Source organism: Anarrhichthys ocellatus, unplaced genomic scaffold (genome assembly GCF_004355925.1).
Source record: "Anarrhichthys ocellatus isolate YVR2014 unplaced genomic scaffold, GSC_Weel_1.0 scaffold41, whole genome shotgun sequence".
NCBI classification, from domain to species: domain Eukaryota; kingdom Metazoa; phylum Chordata; class Actinopteri; order Perciformes; family Anarhichadidae; genus Anarrhichthys; species Anarrhichthys ocellatus.
Genome location: NW_022280071.1, coordinates 1,236,442 through 1,260,197, shown reverse-complemented (window position 1 = coordinate 1,260,197; position 23,756 = coordinate 1,236,442). Strand labels below are relative to the sequence as shown.

At 40.2% G+C, this 23,756-nt stretch overlaps 1 protein-coding gene across 1 annotated transcript in view; it reads right to left on the bottom strand.

Annotated features, from left to right (window-relative positions):
• Window positions 1-1,378: 1,378 nt before the first annotated feature.
• Window positions 1,379-23,756, bottom strand: part of LOC116394791 (NT-3 growth factor receptor-like) — a 27,422-nt gene continuing 5,044 nt past the window's right edge. Inside the window, exons 3-6 of the mRNA XM_031868109.1 lie at window positions 19,722-19,965; window positions 13,930-13,938; window positions 13,692-13,850; window positions 1,379-7,909 (exon numbers count right to left, since the gene is read on the bottom strand). Coding sequence (XP_031723969.1) covers window positions 7,724-7,909; window positions 13,692-13,850; window positions 13,930-13,938; window positions 19,722-19,965 — 598 coding nt within the window. The 3' untranslated portion in view covers window positions 1,379-7,723. The remainder of the gene's footprint in view (window positions 7,910-13,691; window positions 13,851-13,929; window positions 13,939-19,721; window positions 19,966-23,756) is intronic.

The window sequence follows — 23,756 nt, the reverse complement described above, 5'->3', positions numbered from 1 at the left end:
AAATCGACATTGATGATGATTCAGTTCCATTCGTGAATTAGGAACTGAGAAGTCATACGTATATGATTTCATGTGGAGGAGGAAACTGTATACTGATAACTGATATATTTGGTTGCATGTGTACTTATTTGCAATATTTCAGGTTGTCCGGTGCAATTTTCAGCACTATGTAAAAATTCCCTATTCTTTACTTTTCTCTGTTTTGGAGCATGATGACTAAACCATTTAGTCTGATCTGTATTATACACAATGGCAAAGAATAGGCCTGGATGTGTGTGTGTGTGCAGAAGTAGTCCATATTGATGGCAGATTGTGTGTCATTGATGCAAGGAGACTCCCATGGGACGATGTGATGAAAGAGAGAGAAAGGTAGAGATTAAAAACACTGACAAGAATCGCACACACACACCATCATTGAACCAGATCATAGACGTTGAGTAGAAAGGGAGGGTGGGAGATGAGAAGATAAATGCTGTAAATGGAGTTAACGACCACAAAATGGGAGGAGAGTGAGATAGAGACCAGGAGAGACAAAGACATAATTGATTTAGAAAGAGTGGGGGGGGAAATAACATAAATGAGAAAACTGTGACTAAAGTGTGGTGGCTTTGAGGAGAGCATTTCAATTCTGTTTTATACGTTAATAAATTATAACAATTGTCCCAATCCCTGTCGATTTCATTTACTATATGTTCACTTCAACACGTCACATAGCATCATGCATGCAATGAAGACGGTCAGTCCAATGATGGGTGAGCGGAGTGCAGCAGCACCTGATTATATGTTCTTTAAAGTAGTTTGCAAATTGCACGTTACAATCTATTTTCTAATATGCTACTGAATTTATCTTTCGCTTTGCCGGCAGTTCATCACGTGATGATACAGTGGTGGAGAATTTAAGATGAAATTTGTCAATCATCTTTGGACCAACGCAATATCAACATTAGTTTTGGGAGACGATCTCCTTTGGAGGGTAATTTTACCTGTTTTGACCATTAACAGATTAGCATATAAAAAAATGAAGTACATGACATTGATATGGATGGTCCTGCACTAAGGGAGCGCTGTCGAAGCATTTTTATCTGAATTTCAATTATAGATTTTTTTCCAAAGTAGAGAAAAAGCATGAATATACATTAAATACATATAATGATACCGAGATTTGGCAATGTTTTATTTCAACAAATATGTATGTTGATCTCCCTCTTGCCTCTCAAAAAAAGTGGAGGAGCAACATCATTTATAGCCTTACTTTCAAAATTTTGATTTTATTCCTTATGTATTATACTGTTTACAAATATAGACATTCTCTAACTTTCCCTGAATAGGTGGTGTTTGAAGATAAGACAACAAAAGACATAACAAGAGGACACAACTGTTCAAGGATGAAGTAACTTTTAATGAGTCAGAATCATTCACAGAGCCACCTTAAAAGTTCACCACATCTCAGCTTTTTAAAAAGACATTATACACGTTTTCAAATGATTCTAATACATAGTTATAAATGATAGTATGGAGACACAGATATACAACACTTTAGAGAGAGGGAGAGAGAGAGGGAGAGGGAGGGAGAGAGAGAGAGAGAGAGAGGACACTGACTTATTATTGAGTAATGATAGCTTTAACATATTCTGCTTAAATACTTTGTATGAGAAACATGATGCAAGGAAAGCGGGGATGAAAGAGTACATGAGTAAGATTGATTAAATACCATGGAGAAAAAAAGTAATGCTCAAAATAAAGTACTATAAATATGATGTCATGAGCCAATAGAGTGACACGAAACACAATTAATGCCCCTAATGCCAACTGAGACTCTCAATGAAAGCTTTAAGCTGTGACCATACAGGACACATTTAGCAGTGTGATGAGTCAGTAAAGAATATTTCAGAGTTTGAATAAGGCAAGTCATTTTACCATTTAATAGCTAGACTGAATATGTATTGCAGATATCCTTGATTCAGATCAGATGTCCACAGTAACATTCTTCTTAACCACAATTTTTATTTCAGATATCCACAACTTCATTCTGTCTTTGAAAAACTTTGGATATTTGCAACAGAATTCCTACTAGGAAAAAACCCCAACAAAATATCATTACGGATATCCAAAATTGTCGTGACAAAAAATGCATTGTGGATGTGTCTTCTGGGTTTCCAAAAAGATAATAGGCCAAAATGGCTCACTTTAGTTATGACTAGTAACAATTGGATTGTAGATATTGAAGGTATTCCTACTCAGAATTATATTGCAGATATCCAGACTGTTATCAAAAATATATTTGAGGATAAATGAATGTTGTATTTTAAAGAAAGAAAGAATGAAATTACAGATATCTGCAATATATATCCAGTCGAACTATTACATTTTAAAACGGCCACTTATACTCTTTTAGGATTTAAAGATATCTTGAATTTAGTTTTGACTGGAACAATCAAAGTTGTGGATATCTTCAAATGCAACTTCTACTAGTAAGAATATTATTGTGGGTAGCTATCTGACTTGAATACAATCTTGACTAGGAGAAATGCCATTGCCGATAGGAGTGTGATTCAATTGGAGGTTGAGGATTAGATGCTCCTCTCTGTTGCTGCCTCATCTTGCAATTTGCGGGTGATACCACGACTGGGATTTTGCAATGCAGTCTTATGGGCAATTCATACTTTCCAAGTCTCCATGTCCGCGCAGAGCCCAATAGCCTGTACGCATTGCAAGTGCGCCTACTGTGTATACTCCAGTTTCATTCCACACTCCAGTGCAGCTGGTGGGGTACGCACCTCTAGTTGGTTTGCCAAGAAGAAGATAACAAAACGGATGCCTGTTTTAAAGTAAGGTTGCGCGAAGAGATCCGGTGTTCCCCACAATTGAACAACCAAATAACTAATGACATTGTAGTATGAATGGAACCGCATGCGCAATGGAAAGTTTGTCCGAGGCTTTACAGGCCAGCTATGATTCAAAAGACTTGGAGTTTGTGACAAAAAATAAGAACTTACATAGTAACCACTGTAAGATTTTCCGTGAATATCTATATATGAATTGCAAAAACACTTCAGTGGGCAAATTCTGGTGTATTTGCGTCACAGTCTAATCTTGAGAGCACAATGAAGGCCGGTCTAACGTATGCCTTACATATCTTTGAGAGACGGACCCCAGGGGTGTGAGCACACGCTAAACTACCATTATGCAAGGCCCTTAGGACTACAAACACTGCCCGTGTACTTTTCTCTCAATTGATTGTAAACCTAAAAACATTAGAATAAAGGTGCTTCTCCCCAGCACCTAATAGACATTAGTAAAAACCTGACTTCCTAGAGGACATCCAGAATAAACATTCACAGTGAGAAAGATGCAATATACCGTACTGATCCACCACATGTGTGATTCTACATTCTCCAACAGAATTTTTCAGTAGCATAAAAGACAAGAAGCTGTGAGTTGTTGCAGGAGATTCCTGTCCCTGCTAAATCGGAATTATTAAATTATGGAATATGGCCGTTTAATATAGTTACAGTTAAATCAGAAAACAGCCACTCATAATTAAACTAGCAATGGTATCGTACAGTAGTTCTTGAAAGGTCTTAGAAAGAAAGAGGCTGGGAAGGTTTACACTCTGGATGAGGTTTACACAAGCTGTAAGATAAATTTGGCCCTATTTATTCCTGGCATTGGGGTCGTAATTCCTACATGAATGTGTAAATTAGTAAAACATGAGGCCGCACACAAAAGCCTTGGAATCTGATTTAGCTATAATAACAGCCAGTTCTGATTCCCAGGGTGTCAAATACCGATACTTTGTCACGGCCCTCGACGTCTGATACGGCGCATAAGGCCCCCTTCAGCATCTGTATGAGACGCACCAGACTTTCAAGTAACCACAATATGATCCCAACCGCTTCATTATTAGACGATCTGAGAAAATGCTCCGGGAGTGTGATAGCGTAGTATAAAGACTGAAAAAGCCACAAAGGGACGGGAGGAACAAACAAACACAGGACTTTCAACCAGGAAAGCAGTGTTGGTGTTGGAAAGTTTTCCCGTAATTTTGTTACGTTGTTTGCGTTTTAGGCAATTTAGTAATTTTAATCACAACCATGAATTTTTCTAAATCAAACTGGTTTAGTTGCCTGAACCTAAGCAAGGGTTTTTGTTTAATATCATGACGTCAACCATGTGTTTACTGCGACTGTGTGCTGGGCTACCCAATTGTGTTATAAAGTGATGACTTGGAATGAGAACATGTTGAAGTTTGCATCTGCTCAATCTCGATAACCTTTTATCTCCATTACGACTTTAATGTCAGGTGAAAATTTTGAGTTAAATTATTTTAGAACAAAGGTGCTTTTGAGCGACTAGTTCTGAGACATTGACATCAGTTACATGACAATCAAACAACACTGAATAGTATGACAGTGGCTTACATGTAGCTGGAGCAGCTATCAAACCCTGCTAACCCTTTCTTAGTCTCTTTCAGCCTTGTGACCCATTCTTTACCCTGACACAGATGACACATTAATACAGTTATGGCTATAATTTAGGACAAAAGTTGAGCAATGGCTTGTCATTTTGCTGTTAAGTTGACTCAACAACAGCATAGTATGTGTTCCATTTGTCAAGTTAATGGATAGAGCACTGCTTTTTAATTGCTGGTTGGTGTCATTGAGCATGGACGGATACAATTTGTATTGATTGTGCCAGCTAATCCGTGGCCTCAGACACCCAAACCAAACTCATTCTTTGCTCACTGGCCCAATGTTTTTGCCTTTGACAGAATATCAAACAATCCCATGCCCTGATTTGTCGATACTGGTGAGATTAGACCATTGTCCGTAAATGGGTGTATTAAATCATTACGTTTTACGTTTCTCAATCACCTGAATCAGCAACTCAAATACATTTTAAAGACAGGATCCCAAAATGCCCAAAATAAAAGATAAAAGATTTTGTGGGAGCTAGGCTAGCAGTTTCCCCCAGCTTCCACTATTTATCCTAAATAGGCTAAACACACCATTCGTGGACATGCAGAAATAAAATTAATAAAAAATTTCTGACTGAGTGGTCAATGGCAAACAAAGTAAATCCCAAAATATTGAACTGTTTGTTTAAAATTTAAGAATGTCCTTGATCCTAGAAAAGCACTTGAACTCTCAGCAGATTAACAAAACACCGGCCCAATAACTTAACATATTTCTTCTACTGTCCTGACTCATACATTACCATCAAATGAGCAACTAAAAGAATCATGAACAGAAATGATTTTAATGTAGATTATCTCGTTAAAATGTTGAAACGACATCGTATGACTAAATAAAGTAAATAAACAGTAATTACAACTAGAAAGAAAGATTATCAAAATATCTATTGGCTTTCACTGAACCATATAACAACACATCAAGAAGCTAAAAATAATCAAACTCAAGAAAAGGAAATAAGTTAACATATCTCAAGACGTAGAGATTTACAGTATATACATTCTTTTTAAAAAGATTGTGTTCATTGACTGGTAGCTCCGTTGTTCTCCTTTCAGTTCAGACTTTCTGTTGCCAAGCAGCAGTTGTTAGTCGCTGACGTCAGAGTGGATCCAGGTATGCAACACAACACAAAAAGGCTTCTTTTAAGTAATCCTTGAAGGCTTCCTCCCAGCCAATTGCTTGTCTTTTTGTGGCGATCAGTTCTGTCCTACCCAGTGGCAGAATATTTTCGAATGGCTTTGGAGCATGGCAGAGGTCCACTCTTTGATTTGAAATAAAAAATAAATAAAAAATATATAGAATATGTATTTTTTTCTTTCTTGAAAACAGAAAATGTAACTTTACCTTGGGTAGTTCAACGTTCTTGTCAAGCTGCAAAGGGTACAAAAAAAAGCCTTAATTTTTGCTTTTCCTCCCAGGGGTTCATTTTTTTTCTGTATAATTTTCAACATTTTATTCTTGTTTTTGTGTTGGTTTTTTTGCAATACATAGAGTGCTGAAAGTTTGTAAGAAAAACAAGGAAGGTTCACAGCTAGTGTACATTTTTTAACCAAGTAAACAAAATGTAAAAGTGCTCTTATTTTGAAAGACTTTTTTTTGTTTCCAGTGTTTAGAAAGAAGTAGGAGGCACTTAGGTCCATCTTTATGGCGACAGACAGTCACTCAGGCCACACTTCCACGCTCAGGATTGGAAGGTCCGGTTGGGCTCTTGCAAAAGTGAACAGCTCAGTGAGTCCAGGAAAAGAAGGTGTATATATGAAGGTTTGGCAGATGAAAACACTGAAGCATTGGACTAGCACTAAAGAACACAACGGCTGCTGCACAGGACATGTTTGATTTATGCATGTTGTTCTTTCTTGTTGACCCACTTCCTCTGTTTCAATGACCAGTGTTGAAAAAATGAAATCTGTCCTACAGATTGTCAAATGAACAGTCCATTCCATCAACGTTTAGCAAGAACTGCCTTGTCCTTCTTTCACAGATTTATGTCTGGAATGTGGTGTTTTACTTCGTCAGCATTTTAGCTTTTTTCTTTGGATTTCGTATCTGGACAATTCCGGTTGCAGCCACAAGGATGCTGCCAGTGTCAGGAGTAGGCATGCCAACAGAGGTTCAAAAAATGAAATGATGCAGCACTTAAGTTCCTCTATCCAGTTTTAATAGGAACCATCCACCAAAGATTATTAGGAGCAAACACCTGTCTCACACCCCAATTTTCACCCTCACGGATTTACTTAACAGTACTTCCGAACTGTGGGGGTCATGAAGATCTTGCAAAACGTTTGCCATAAACACTCAAGTTCTACACGAGGGGCATTGAGTCCAATCTGGCCAAGCACTGCTGTAAGGGTATAGAGAAATATACAAGCCTGGGCAAGATATCTTGGAACACAAGAGCTTCCATTTTTGTTTAAAATAACAGCTCTTTCTTTAGATTACTCTGTGCAGGTCAACCTTCTGAACTTCTACATTCCACAGTAGAAGTCAAGTATGGTTTACTGTGTGAGGACCAGGCAAGAGTACAAGCCAAATGAGGCCTAGCTATTTAGATGGCTCCAATTTAGGGTTTTTGAACCATGTTGAACCATTGCCTGACTTACCAAGGGACACAGAGAAATCCTTGTTATGGTGAGGTCAAATAACGTAGGACAGGATTTTTTAAATCGAGCCAAATTCAGCCAGATTCTACCAGGCTACATAAGGCTTCATCAAGATAGAACCAAAACTGCTTTGATTTAGACAGAGTGAAATGGGGATCACATAGGACATGATGGTACCTAAAGCATTCGGATAAGAAAATCAACAATACCAGAGCAGTACAATCAGGGAAATCCAGTTCAGTCCAATTTGATGCAATCCAATCTTCATAGTCTTTTAGTCACGTGTTCATTCACAAAAGGAGCAAGACTGGACCTAAGAAGCCTCGGCTCAACCCTTTAGGTAAGGTTCAAGACATTTCCTTTGATTATAATGCGATGCAATGCAATCCAGTTCATTCCAATCCAGTTAAACACACTTTACTCCACTTTAGTTTGTTCATCCCAATACTTATATGTCAGGCAGTTGGATGCAATACAATCCATTTCTGATTCCAATCCACATGGTTCCATCTCAGACTATGCTGTGAGTCCAGGCCAGACTTCCACTCCAAGGCAATCCATTTCCTTCTAATCCTGTCTACTCATTTGTATTCCAGGGAAGATCTAGTCCAACCCAAAACGCATCCAATTCCTCTTCCCTCTTATTCATTCCTATCCCAGTATGTCCAGATAGACCGGCGTGGCTTTCATCAGAGTGAACACTATCTTCTGAATGTCTTTGATGTTAAGACGCTGCTGCGGCTCCCTCTGCCAGCAGCCCAGCATCATATCGTAGACTTCTTTGGGACAGAGCCTGGGCCGCTCCAGTACCCTGCCCTGAGTGATGCACTCTATCACCTGGGAAGACAGAAAGACGCACTGTTAAACAGGAAACATATTGCCTTCTTCTAAAGAAGTATTGGTTATGCAATTTAAAGGTCACATGTCGTGCAACACACATTGGCTGCTTTGCAGAATGTGTCATTTGACCGGACGCATCACACAGACAGAAGAAGTCTTGGTACAGTAATCAACATGTACCAATCCAGGAAGGAAATGTTGATAAAACTGCTGCTTTTCTGGAGAGTTGAAAAACATTGATGGGAAAAAAACCTGCAGTTGAAATAGTGACTATATATCATTGTTATATTGATAAACAGACGAGTGTATTTCTATCATGATATATTTATAGTTTTGGGACTTGTAATGTATTCTGAAAATGTGATACTACATGTAGTTACATTTGTCACCATTCCTTTTATGTCTGCTTTTGTTCTACACTAAATAATATATCATTGTGAATTTTACCTAATTATTGATTGTGATTGTAAGTTTATTTGGACTGCTTTGTCTGTGCTTGTAAAATGCTCTCCATGCTTTGCATACTCTAAGGGAGAACATAACTGTTGTATATTTTACTCTAACACTTGGGTGGGAGGCTATGTGTAAATGTTGTATTGGCTGTATTGAACACAGGTTGAGTTATTATGTTATGTCAGTCAGCAGTAAAGAAAAGCTAAGCAGACCTTGAGTTTGATACATGCACAGAGAAGCTTGGAGGTTTTCAGGGCTGAGGCATGCAGCATATGCCACAGATATTTCACTGAATTAGACTGTGTCCCAGAAACAGCTTCAACTATCCAAAACTGAGCATCAATTAGACCTGCACCTGTATATCGACTACTGGCCTAATGCTGCTATGGTTCAAGTGAGTACATACAGTGCATGGTCCACACCTCAGACAATTATTTCTGTCCTTATTATCAATATAAACGAGAGGAAGCTAATAAGATGTTTGGCATTTTCAAGCTCCAAACAGCCTGCAGGGATTTAGAAACTGCTCAGTACCAGTGTACTGAGCAGTTTCTAAATCTGCTCAGGCGAATTTGATCTCCATCAACTTAATATTTCATATGGTCCATGGTGAAGAGAAGGTGATCGCTGGATCACCATCATCCCAGCGGCCGTCGCATGTACTACATGACTTGCAGTGCTAGAGGGCAGGCGCTCACAAACATTTTGTCCAACTTTCCAATCAGTTTTGCACATGAACCTACTCATAGCAGCAATGAAACATGGCGTTAGTTTGCGCAGTTGTCCCTCCACCACCACAATGTCCTCTTGACACAGAAGCTTTAATATTCTCGTGCTAAACTCCTGTTTTTGGGGGGATCAGCTCTCTCAGCTCAGATTAACTAAGAGCTCCCACAAACATGAAACATGACATGAAGTTGCATATGTATTGCTGTGTATTAACTTTTATTGTATTTTTGTATTTGTCTGTTTTTATTTAGAATACTATGGACCTTTGTTGTCTACTTCATTAAGTAATTATTGTTATTATTAAACAGCAGAGCCTTTCCCATCAAAACTAACTATATAACCATTTGCATTAAATGGTATATTCGTTGATCCAAGTGTCTCCGACTGAACTTTAGCTTTTTTGTTTTGCCTAATGTACAGTTGAAAGTGAAGGTAGAGCACAGGCCCATCTAGATATCCGTTTTCTGCCGATAACCTGGGTTCAGTGTCAAACACAGTGTTCTTTTTTTTTTTTGTGAATCAAGCAATGGTTTTTAAATTATGTTCATACCCAAAACCAGAAAGTCATTATATCATTAAGCATTCTATTTGGTGTCTAGATCCAATGCCCTAATCCACTGTTGGTCTACTAAATCAGGCTGTTTGCATACACTGCTCCTATCTGTCACTATAACATGTATGTAGTCCACAAAATGAATTCATATGTAATCCATGTGATTGTAAAGCTACAGACACAGCATAGGGAGGTCTGCGCTTTTCCCCAGGTTTAGGGTAAACGTCCCGTGTGAAACCAGAAGTCAACTTTGACTTATTTGTCCTGTAACTTCCGTACTTAAATAACCCCACCTCTGTAGTTATTTTAACCCAAACCACGATTGTTTCCTCAATGTAACTGAGTAGTTTTGTTGCATAAAACTAATCAAGTTGTTTCCTGTGAGGTGAACAACTTGTTTGTTTATTTTGAAAAGACTTTCTGCATGTAACAGGCCAAAATTGACACCCGCTGCTGGACATTCGTAAGAGAACGCACAAAAGAAATCTGGAATAACTTTTCGTAAAATATCATACGAGGGTATGTCGACGAAACAGACTGTGAGAGTGTTGTTGCAATTAAATTCATTAATAATTACATTATCTCAATGAGGGTTCAGTAAAATGGCAAGGATAGAATGCACACAGAGTCCAGTGAACTGGCTGTATTCTGGTCTGGGTTTGTAACACATAGTATTACTCTGTGAGACTCGCTCAGTCATATCTGGGGCTCCCTGCTGTCAAATAGGTCTATTAGCTTTTCCTTATGCTCAGCACCTTTAGCAAGAGCTTCATTTCCTCTTTGTTTTTCTCTGTGCAGTCATTTAAAAAAAAGCCTCACTGACACTTTCCACATGAAAAAGTCTTCCCTCAGGCCATCTGACCGGGAACTAAGAGTCGGAACAGAAATACAACCGGAACTATTATGACTACTATTTTTTTGTCATAATAATAATAATAATAATAAATTAAAGCTGCGAGCAGCGATAAATGGGCCCTTGCATCCTCCAGCGTGTCGGGGGTGGCGGCAGGACTCCGGCCTGCGCGGCCGAGAAACATCTGCGAGCGAGACGTTTTTAATCCCGCGTGGACTGCCTGATGCTGGAAATGATGCTTTGCAAATAGTCCGATGCTTCCTGTTTCCGCTGCCTAACACGTGCAAACATGCATCATGTAGCTCTGTGTCAAATGTAAACCACATTGTGTAAAAGTCATGTAAATCTGATGCCGTTTGTCACAAACTGCAGATTTCCTTTCGCCAGCAGGTGGCGCTGTGAGTATTAGTGAAAATTAGCTTGTAGACATCCTCAGGCCATGAGTGTTATCAAGCATGAGAAGTTTGGGACCATTTGGAACAAGTCCAGCTGAGTTACATCAGACATTTCCTTTAGCCAGTAGGCTTCGCGGGTTTACTGTAGTGCCCCCTAGTGGTCGAATGCAAAACAATTCTCAGGGTATGTTACTGGATGTGATGTGCACATATGCTGAATATTTTAGGAATTTAGAACAAATGGTTGAGAAGTTATGTGTATTGATATTTTGCCACGCACCTAAGAAGTGTATTGGTCCATATCTTGTAAACGCAAAGAGATATCAAAAAGATTTTGATAACTTTTGATGATCTAGATCCACTTATGATCCACAGCAAATTTCGTAGAAATCGGACCCAGCGCGTAGGAGTTTGCAAAAATGTGTTTTTTTTCACTAAATTCAAAATGGCTGACTTCCGGTTGGGTTTAGAGCTTAGAGCTCCGGGGGCTTTTTTGTAAGTCTACATGTGATACATCTGTTTACCAAATGTTATACATCTAAATTTTATATATAGATAGTGAAACGTACTGCGAGGGCTGCATCGTCGAAATATTGTATAAATTCATACAAAATTGAAAATGGCCCACTTCCGGTAGGGTTTAGAGCATGGTCCCAAGAGACTTATCTTTATGTCTCCACACATGTATCCATAGGATACATGTGCCTACCAAGTTTCATACATGTAGCCAAAACGTAGCGCTAGGGCTGCTCTTTTGAAATATTGTAGGGGGCGCTATAGAGGCAATTTAAAACGGCCAATAAAAATAATCATATAAACTATTTCTTCCAATGACCTGTGACACATGTACAAAGTTCCATGAGTTTTTGAGCATCCCAACCCACTAAACCATCAGCTTCCTTTTTCATGGCAAACGATGCGTCGCCATGGCAACAGGGTTCAACGAAAACTCACAAAATTCATGATGATCCATCATCAATGTCTTAAGGTTATCCTTACCTAATTTTAGACTCATCAGATCACCTGGCTATGAGAAATAAATAAAAGTATAAAATATGACATTTCCTTTAGCCACTAGGCGGCGCTATGAGTTATTGAATTTATTTCAATTGAAGTATGTTTAGGCTTGAAGTAGCATCATGCAGAAGAAGTTTTGTGCAGAATGGATAATGTACCTTGGAGTTTTAACAACTTACAAGAACTTATGTTTTGATAAACAATGAGGCAAAATGGCCGCCACGCCACGTCCTTCGATGAAAACTCTCGATTTTGATAACTTTTAATCACAAAGGTCTTAAGAGCATCCTGACCAAAGTAGAAGTTGATCGCTTAAAATCTCTAGGAGGAGTTTGTTAAAGTGCGAAGGCTGAAAAATGCAAAAAGTGACAAATAAGTGACAAAAAAGCACAACTTCACGGGCTTACTGTAGCACCCCCTAGTGGTTGACTGCAAAACAATTCTCAGGGTATGTTACAGGATACGATGTGCTGCAAGTTTTGTAATTTTAGGACAAACGGTTGAGAGGTTATGTGTATTGATATTAAGCCACGCCCCTAAGAAGTTTATTGGTCCATATCGTGTAAACGAAAAGAGTTATCAAAAAGCTTTTGATAACTTTTGATGACGTATATCCAGTAATGATCCACAGCCAATTTGGTAGTAATTGGACCCAGCATGTAGGAGGAGTTTGCAAAAATGTGTTTTACACTAAATTCAATATGGTGGAAAATCTAAGTAGGCGGAGCTTAGGGGTCTGATTGGCTTTTTTGTAGATCTATCTCAAGTGGACATGTGTGTTGAATTTCAAGTAAATCAGACATACTGGCCGAGGGGCGTCGCCGGTCCGACTTGTAGGGGGCGCTAGAGAGCCATTTCTTTACACAGAAAGATGCATTCTTTTTCAAAAGGCTACTTTTACCAGGCCTGACAAGTCCCCAAAATTTGGTGAGTTTTCATGCATGGCAAGTCCTCCAACCATGCGTACGTTTACCCAAACGGGTACAATTTCAATAGGGCCTTCGCTGGCCTGACGTTGTCGGTTGCTCGGGCCCTAATAATAATGTTGCATTAAGGTCAGGTTCTTGGTCAAAACTATATAATATTACAGACATGAATAATCCCAGCCACTGATGAATTGTGATGTTTCAATGGCTACTTTTGCTTTTGAGTGTTTATCTTCTACCTTTATGGTTTGAAAATATACTATTTAATTTGTATTGCTGCCATCAATGAGTTCTAACCTGCAACATTTTGGCAAAGATTGATTTGAGTTTTTTGCTCATTTAGGTTTAGTGGTTTGTTTATTCAAAGGGCAGAGTATATGAAACTTCAGCCCGACTATACAGCATTTACTGCATTCTGTAAATGTCTACTGCAGCTGTTCCCAACCACTAAGCAGCAAAGCATTTACTACCACGGCGAGAAGATATGGCAAAAAACAACAACAACAAAAAAACCATAATATGTAACATTATACGCTATTTCTGCAGTAATTGCCTGAAACTTACAGGTGCTCGCCTCCTTTTGTGTGCAAGGGATCAAGCTGGAGGTGCAGGGAACATGTCGTTTTTGAAAGACTAAACCAACATATATGGATTGAAGCAGAATATTTCATTGGATAAAGTCATGTTGTGACTTTTGTAAATGATAACACTTGTCTTTTTTTTCCAATAAATTCTTATCTTACAAATCCTTCTGCTCCCGTGTCTCTCTGCGCTTGGGTCCATCCCCTACCAGTCTTTGCCTTAACCCTAACATCACATACAGTTTGTACATTACTAAGATAAGATACCGTACCTCATTATTGGCGAGCTGGAACCACGGCTGTTTGCCGTAAGTGAAGATCTCCCAGAGGATGACTCCAAAGCTCCAAACGTCACTCTCTGTGGTGAACTTCCTGTACATGATGCTCTCTGGAGGCATCCAGCGGATAGGCAGCATGGTGTGACCTCCCACCTGAACACACACATAGAAGAAAGAGGTTTTAGAAATGAGCATGAAATGTGTATGATAAAGTGTGTGATGAATATCTTACCCTTGATGCCTTTGGGGGATGATTTCGCCATCATTGAAACGCCACAATTATTAAGGGACACACACAAATTAGTCAAACTTACATGTGGTCACTTGCTCATACAATGCCATTATTTTGCAAGTCACAAGCAAATATTATATATTGACAATCCCAGGTTTACAATTTGGAATCAACTTTGGGATTTATAATGGAAAATCCCATTTTATTACATTTTTCTGGAAAAATAAACTGTATTCATCAAAGTAATTGACCTGATCTCTTTACCTCTAAGCAAAGGTAAAAATAGTGCCTATTGTTACATTGTCCCAAAATGTGTTTGGGAGGACGTCCAACCCTGTCTTGTTTGTATGCTACTGCTTTGTTTTGAGGGCAATGTCTTCAATTATACTGTTCTTTTTGTCCTGGATTCTGTAGGTCCAGACCAATCCATCCATAGAAGCCACGCCCATTTGGCTGCACTTCTGGTGGCCAAGCAATCACTCCGAACGTGCACTGACCTACTTAGACAAAGCATGCAGTTCATATGCGTGATTCTAACAGAGTTTTAGTGAACTTCTAGAAACTGTGCTCCTGTACTCACTCACTGACCTCCCTCCACCAAGCTACATTCACAATTAACATTCTTAAAACTGTATAAAGCGAAACAATGAAATTTAAAAGCATTGTTCTCTGGCTTGCAGCTACAAATCAATAGCACATGGACCCTGTGACATTTCATTATTAGTTTGTAAATACAAAACTCTACACACAATGATGATAATGAGGATCCAATAAAAACAATACAGCCTACTGAGTTATAACATACAGCATGTCACTTCCTGTGGATTCTGTCATTGGGTGGACTTTTCCTCTAATCAAACATGAGTAATAATGAGGATATGAGAAGACGAGCGGCCCAGAAGGTCTTCTCTATTATCCGACAGCGTATACATCAGACAGACTGAATCATTATTCATCTGCTCCTGCCTGCTCTCCAACTGCTGTGGAATCATAAAGCAGCTTGACTAATTTAGTCAAATATGTGCCTCCTAATCACGACTCACATAATGAATGACCTCCAGTGTGCCGCTGACTAATCGACCTTCCTGCACCCCTCCCCTCCTCCCTCCTCTGTCTGATTTCCCCGACTCTTCCTCCTATCCTGCCATCCTTTACTTGTTTCTCCATCATAAATTAGTAATTTCTTCAATATTCAATAAGCACTTTTACAACTTTAATTGAATCTGTTATTAGTGATCATTACTGTGTGTAACCTGTTCTAGCCCTTTTCTCTCATCATTAACAAACACTGACTTGAATACTTGTATAATTGTTCCAGGCATGAGGAATTCAAGGGGTAAAGCTGTGTCTTCATTTAATCCATTTCCATGAAAAAATTTAATTCATTTTTTGAATGATTGCTCTTTGAGTAACAGCTCATTCACTCTTGAGATAATGCTTCTGCAGTATTTCAGTTTTGTCAACAGAAAAGTATTATCATCATTCATCATCAATCATTATTGGAGTGAATGAAGAGCGGCAGCCTAACCACGTGACATTACCGTGCATTGATTTTGCTTAATTACAATTTCACTTGACGTTGAAGTTTTGGTGGTGGATATAGACACACCCCTATAAACTATAGAGAACGCTGTAAAACGTTTGTACTTCACATTGGACATTAATCCCATCCTGTGTTCCAATGGTGACAAGTAGTTACTCTCTCACCAAGAGAGTATCAAACATTCAGAATATCTGATGATCCATAAGCTCACTGTGTTACCATAATCCATATTTTAACTATATTATATAGCTCAATACAAAGTGTCCGTCTCAGTCCAGGAGGTGCTCTTCCATAAACCTTTTTCATGGCTCTCTTTTCTACATGTCATAGTAGTGTAATTATTCAAATAATGATGGCTGCATCCCAGTACTAGGACTCTGGTCTCGTGCATGCTGACTCACTATCATGGCTCATTGCTGGCTGTTCTCATTCACTGTTTGTACTTATACCTACAAAAAGTAATGCAATAACTTAATCGTGAGCCAGGGCGAGCAGGGCTGCCACCAAGGAAGACAGGGGGATGTAGTATAAAGAGAGGCAAAGTCTGTGTAGGGGGTGGATGGATTAGTCAAAGACACACAGGACTTTCATTTGCACTCCATTATTTTCAAAATGTCTTTCCAGAAGATGATTCTGGGACTGCACTTTTCTGTAAATTTTCAAAGCTCTGCATTAATCACATTCATTCAAAGGCTTCATGTTCTCAGGCTTCATGTTCAAGCCCAGGGTTACTGATCGCCTTGGGCCTGAGTTTAATCATTCTCTGGTTCCAGCTTTTACTTTTTTTTTATGTGACCGTAAACTCAATATCTATGGGTTTTTGGACAGTTTGTCAAAGAAAATAAGAAACACGAAGAAGTCACCTTGGGTTCGTTGAAATTGTGATTGACATTCTTCACAATTTAAGTAGGTAAATCATCAATATTCAGAACAATATTTCAAAATTGAGCTGCCAGAAGGGAAGAGATAGATGGAGATATGTGCACTGCAGCTTTGGTTTTGTTACATTGTAAAGTCTGGGAAGCAGGGTACAGCCGTGAGCATGCAGCACAGAGGTGCGTGCGCTCCATCTGACCCTGAAGTCCTGTATGCTTCGGTGCAATCTGCTCAGTCTGAGCTGCAGACAGAGTTCCCAGAGTTCTGTTTGACTGCAGGCAAACAATCTGCACAGGGAGGAGGATCACTGTAGGAAAATGATATCCTCTGTCACTTTGGCTGTCTGAGTTTGAATTGTAGACAGCTGATGCATGTTAATCAGACAGTGATTCTGTCCTCTCAGACAGAGTACAGCTGGGAGGATATGTGGCCTTGTGTCTGGAAAAGGAAATGTTTGGCTTACTTGCCAAGAGATTAACTAAATATAAAAAATACCAATAAAAACAGGAAATTGTGGAAGCTACATTTCTCAAAGGCTCAAAGTCAACAATGGATGAGTCAACAAAACAACTTTAGTCTGAAACAACTTTAAAGGTGCGTTCACACCAAACGCAGCGCGAATTATTTGCGCGACTAGATTACATACAAAGTCTATGCACAGACGCGATGAGACTGGAGTGACGTGAACTTGCGTCATTCGGCAAAACGCCCCAAACGTGTGAGTTGAAATTTTTCAACTTCGGTGAAAAAATGGCGTGACGCTGTGGCGTGATGTTTCTCCTGTCATCACTGACGTCCTGCCGTTGTTGAATCAGGAAATAAATACTGTAGCCGTCTGTGTTCACCCAGAGCTCTACGATACCTCATATCAATAGAGACCGGACCAAACTATGTGTATGAATGTGTGTGTGTAAACCTTGCAGAGAGAACTAACTAAACATGAATTCAGACTTTTTACAAATCGGCATCATTACGTAGTTATTTCGGAGTCCCTTTTTGTCGGTTTATTGCCGTTAAATCACAGCCTAATCAGTTTATTTTGTGTTCATACAGCTGTAGTAAACAGCCGACATGTGGCTCGCTAGACACAGTGAATACAGCTCGATAAAATCCATGGAGCTCCTCTGGACTATGTTATGAACCCAGACATGACGGCGTTTAGTTTCCCGGGATATCTAGGACTTCCACAACACGTACTAAGCAGAAATATAGGTTATTTTTTCCATGGTTAATGGGGGACAGTTGAACGGCTTCCAGGGCGATAAACCACGCCCCCTCTCCGGCGCATCTAGTGCGATTCACGCGAATGAACACAAATGGTCCCCGGCGAGACCGGCTGCGCGAATGACGTGATTAACGCGGCGCGAATAATTTGCGTCACGTTTGGTGTGAACACGGCATAAGACTGATGTTTGTAACAGTCAATGTTGGTTTCTCGTTAACCGTGACCATGATCATTCCATAACCTCAACCAAGTGTTTATTATTGCAACCAAGATGACGAAGGTCCTGCGACCTTAACAAAATAGTAATTTTATCCCAAACCAAGATGTTTCTCTAAGTTTAAAGCTGCACTGTGTAATGCCTAGCCACATGCCCCAAATCCAAGTACTAACTAACAACAAATTCAACTTAATAAACAACATGCTGCATTAAGGTGAAGGTTGGTGAGTGCACATGAGCAACATAAACAAGGGAGTGAACAAGTTCACTGCTGATAAGGGTCAAAATTTAAAGAGTCAGTTAGCCGTTGCTGCTGCTGTCTACCAGTGGGCCCCGCTGAGACATTGGATCAGCCATTAAAAAGAAAGCAGTCCACAGAAGCTACTTAGGGGGATGGGAGTCGATGGAGTCATTGGCATTTACTGCCAAATACAAATTATTTCCCACCATGCCAATTAACATGCTGAGAGAGTCTCCTGAAAATCCCTATGAGCCGCTGTTGCAAGCATCTATGAAGACAAACCTCTTCTGCACAGGCAGGACACGTAAAAGGCGGTTTCTCTATCTGGGACCCACATGATCGTTTTCAACATCTCACCCAACATTTAGAGAAGCTACGAAGTTACTCATAATGTGATGGCCATTTAAGTTATAGCAGCCTCCCTTCCTGCAGCTATTGCACACTGGTAGAACGCAATCAGTCGTCCATCCTCCATCTGTCCACTACTGACATTTTGAGAACAAAAGTTAGGTCGTCCAAAACCACAATGAAAACCTCCAAAGGTGAGTCTGGTTAGGTGAGGTCATGTAATTCTCCACTACATCTAACCAAAAGCACAACACATGTATTGGATAGTGAAGAAGGCATCCAATAAAGGCCAAGGAACTAAATATGTCGCGTGTCAGTTTCCGCTTGTTACTGCTTGTTGCATGCATGGTGTCTTTTCTAAAGTAAATTCAGAGTTCACAAACTTAGTTTCAGCCTTTTACATGCAACTGTTTTTTCTAAATAAACTTCAAATGCAGGTTTACTTGCGCAACAAAAGTACTTAGTTAGGTTTAGGCCACAAAAGTACCTGATTAGACTTAGGAAAATGTTGTGGTTTGGGTTAAAATAAGTATCCTACTTTTGTTTGGTAAAATGTTTACCTTTTTAACATAACTGGCATTAGTTAAGTACGAAGCTTGCATTACCAAACTAAGGTAAAATATGTCAATGGGACACAAACAGCAGCCTCCTTTGTTGAATTTCTTTGAGTGTTTGACCCATCCGTCCACAGCTGCAATCCGCCATACGGAGCTTTTCTCCCGCTATATACTACGTCGGTTGCTCTGACCATCTAAAAATTACGAGTGGGGTATGGATGGGTTTAAAATGGAGTTGGTCGGAAGCCTGGTTAATCTCATACAGACACTTAAGGGTAACTGGGTTACATTGATGTCAGATGCTGAGCGGCACGGTTGGCAGTTAGAACGGGTTGGTTTTGGACGTCCAGGTTCACAAATACACACAATTAAAATTGACTGTGTTTGGTTCTCACTGAGAAGCTATTTTTGGTTGCACAAATAACCCTAGCACCAAGCTCTTGAGCTAAGCCTTACTGCTGCTGTCTTCTCCTACAGTTTGACACTGGCGAATTCATTTAGCAAACGCAATCAAACTTTGTTGTGTCAGTGGCCACGGTATAAATTTGACTATATTCAGCGTGCAAATTTGTGAAAGTTGAGGCTGACATCAGAGGGAACACAGTATCCCAAGATGAATAGGTTCATCTTCTGGGAGCAGGGATGTGCTTAGTTCATTCCATTGCCTAAAATTGGCCCTGTGTAAATGAGACATGCATACTGTGTACCGCAATTACTTTTTCAATTGGGGTAAATACACAGGGAGAAAAAAAAAGGTGTGTTTGCATGAAACAAACGTCTCTTACCCTGTAATAATCTGTGCTGTAAATGTCTCTAGACATGCCAAAGTCTCCTATTTTCACCAGAAGTCCATTCCCAACCAGGCAGTTCCTGGTTGCCAGATCGCGGTGCACAAAGTGTTGAGACGCCAAGTAGATCATCCCAGCTGCGATCTGACTGGCTATGTGAAGCATCTGGGACAGACCCAGCTCCCCATTGGTCTGCAGAGGCTGTCCATCCACCAGGATCATAGCGTCTGGCCCGTGGGCTCTGAGGAGGAAGTTACAGAGTGAGTTAGAAGCTCAGGAAATATCTCACAATCAAACATTTTACATGCGAGACAACCCTAACATCAGTGGGTGTCATGTAGCTTAGCATTTTTGTAGTGAAGTGACTCACTGCTGATTTTGCACATTGTAGCTCATTAAATCCAAACTTTGTACATTGCACAACTGCTGGCCTACATACAACCAATTTCATTTCCTTCTGGGGCAGAACATTTTAAGCCCAAAATTATGTAAAAATTAGCTCGAGTGGGTTGACAAAAATGTTGGCCTGGTTTGTCATAGTGCCAATATTATTTTCGAACTAACCTGGCAACACAGAGTGGCTAAAAGGCTACCTGACCAGGCTGCTTAACCACCAGAGTGCCGCCTCCAGCTTCTAGCTAAGACCACCAACAATGGCTAAAATAGATAGAGAATCTGTGTAAAAAGTATTGCGATGTGAGATTACAGGAATGTTTAAAGTAATATCTTTCATATTCATGAATTTGAATGTCTGAACGTCCCTGAACAAAACACTGTGGAAAAAAGTGATCCTTTTAGATAACAATATTTCCCAAAGGAACACATGGAACAATGAATCTCCATGCTCAGTTATTCTCCATTTGTATTTTTGCTCGTATCTGCTATATTAATGCTAATCCCATGAATGCTTGCTGATTACATTCGCTGTTGTGTGTTGTACTTTTTCCACTGTCAAATATCCTGCTCAATACATACACATACATATAGTTTTGTAATCTAATACCCAAAAATTAATTATTCTTCACAAACTTGTTTTTTAATGTTATGTCACTGGCCAAGATGTTTTTATAGTATTTATTTAACTCTAATACTGATATTGGAATAACACTCAGGTCCATTTAGCTGTTACATCAAGTATATCTAATTAGTAAGCCCAAAGGCTAAAACATGCAAAATCTCCAGTTTGGCCCATTTAAAGAGGGGATGCCAATGAAGTGAAAGCTTGTTGTGTATGGGACACATCAACAACCTTGGTACCCTTACTGGTATTCAGCATGCTGAAGTGCTTCAGACTCTTAGTACAACTGATGGTATACAGTGCTGTCCTACTGGTTCAGTACTAGAGATGCAAATTTAGAATTTATTGTTTCAGACCAATAGCCGACCCTCGATCATCAACTTTCAACAGACAAGATTTGTGTCTCGCATGCTGTATTTGAAGTGCCGAAGAAGCCGTCCAGCTGCATCGATAACTTGGTGGACCATCCATCATTTACCAGCAGCAGTGCAAAACAGGCAACAGAGTCCCCAAATCAGCCATCTGGGAGAGTAAGCAGCCACGATGCTGCGAGCATTGTCGAGGACACATGCAGCCACTTTTCCAGTAAGTCTCCCTGAATGAATTAGTCCAGTTTGTGAGGTTGTCAGCTCTTGTGTCCGCTTTGCATTCTCTTTTTCCGCCAGTGTATTGCAAGACCGAGCGGCCTGCCTTGTGTGTGTGTGTGTGTGTGTGTGTGTGTGGTGGTAAGTAGGAAGTCAGCGTCAACATTACAGCTGTGCATGCAAAAGTGTGCTGTGTGTACAGTTGGTTTGTCGGTGAATAAATGCTACAACTCCTCGGGACCCAAGTTCCTGAGTCTTGCTTGTCAACTGCTGTTCAAATTGTAGGCAGTTACCGCCTGTTGTGAACGCCAACTCCAGCCCAGGCTCATGTTAGGGCCCGATCACACCGAGACGCGTTGCAACAGACACGCTGCTTCAAAAACGCCCCTTTGGCAAAGTGAGTGGGGCAAAACAGCTGATGTGTTGGGGGGGTTGGGTGCACAACCAGGCGATAACATGTAAATAACGGGGGGGGATGGATTCAATGCAGAAATCGAGCTCTTGCTGTTGCATGAGGAGAAAACATTTTCTTTATAGTTCATTGTAGTTAAAAACTGCCAATATCAACCTTTGGTCTGCCTTTATCCGTTCCCATATCCACCGGCATCTAAAACAGGAAGTAGCAAAGCCCGCCTCTTGCTCGATTTGATTGGCTGCCTGACGACGTTGATGAGCGTTAAGCGGTGCAAGAAACGAGACTTATCAGAACAATGGTTTTGCGGGCTACATGTTTCTAGACACGTGTCTTTGTGTGTTCGGGGTCTGAGGTGGTCCAACCTTTAACTTGGACCAGCTATTCTCAGTTTAGTGAGCCGCTCCGCTTGTTTTGCCTGTTAATATACATTTTTAACTGATTGCATTAATTTGTCAAAATTCTTATTGTTGGTTAACGGTTAATTATTTATATCTGGATCCAGTGGATTTGCATACATTTACAAAATGTCCACTACATGATGGTTCAACAAAAAAAGAAAGTCAGTGACACTTCTGAGTTGTGACTCTGCATCAACGATGCAGCGCAGCGATCACCGTTATCTTCCAACAATATTTTAGTGCCGTTTTTGAGGGAGCGATGAGGTTCAGTGACTCAGGAAGGACAGAGTGTGAGTTGTGTTTAGTTAATACAAAGTGTACCCAGTAGTCAACCTGTATCTGTGTGTGTGTCTTTTCAGCTTCACTGAGTTTTAAGTCTCTAATGGAGGAAGTGATGCCAATGAAGTGTGTGTGTGTGTGTGTGTGTGTGGTTTGGAGGGCAACGGGTGCTGGCTAAATTAGCAGTATGTCCTGAAAGAATTGATGCCAGCACTTTAATGGAAACACAATTACTGAGTCGAAATTAGCATCCGAGGCACAAAGAGACTCGCTGAAATGCTGTCCCATACAAGCATGCACGCACGCACACACAGTCACACAGACACATAGTGAGAGTCACACATAAGCACTGGTAGACTTTGCTTCCTGGCGGCGGACTAAGTACCAATGTTCTATTCTGCGGGGCAAAGCATCCTGGGAGCCAATAACATCTAATCACAGCAGACATAATGCAGCTCATTAGCTTACCAACCGCAATTTACAATTTGGGCATTTAGCTTGTGCTTTTATCCAGAGCAGCTGCAGGTAGAGAGGGGCTGCAGAGTCGGACTCAGCTTGGAACCTTCTTGTCAAGAGATAAGTGAGGAAGGGACCCGAGGAACAAAAAAAGAAAAAAAGTATTAGCAATGGCTCCCAAATTTACAGCGTGTCATGTTTTCCCATTCATGCATTCTTTATATTTGGTAATGGCTCTTCAAATATTATTTTAATCCAGTGCATTCGTTGATTGATTATAGAGAGTAATCCATTTTATATTACAATCAAGAAATTTGAACTGATGTTTCAATAGAATGGCACATCTGGTGATGGATGCTCAGCTGCTCACTCGACCAAAACTCTTTTCTCACAGAAACTGTGTTACGAGACAATTTTGCCTCATGCAAGTTTGGGGCAATTATGTTCACGGGCAATATTTTTTACCGGTCCACGATGTGCTGCATTCGCCTACCTCACACAGGTGTGTGTGTGGTGCATGGTGGGTAAACAAAGTTCAGGAATCTGACACCAGAGATGAGGCTCGGTCCCTGCATCCTATGAGTGGTTAAGTAAAAGGTTTAAGGTTTAGTTGATTATTCATAAAGTAAACACTTGTGTCACTGTGCAGTTTTTCAATATATAACCAAGACTTCCATCTTAAAAGCTGCAATGTGTAATCCCTGGCCACATGCTCCAAACAAGTAAATAGGGGGCAGCATTTCACCCCTACTACTGGGTCCATACCATCGAAATTGCAAGTCATCAGTCCCAAAGCGTGTTTCCGAAGCATCCCAGAAGCTTCTCTCGGCTCTGCTTGGCTAAAAAAAGTATATTTTTGATGGGGCCATGGGGGGGGGGGGG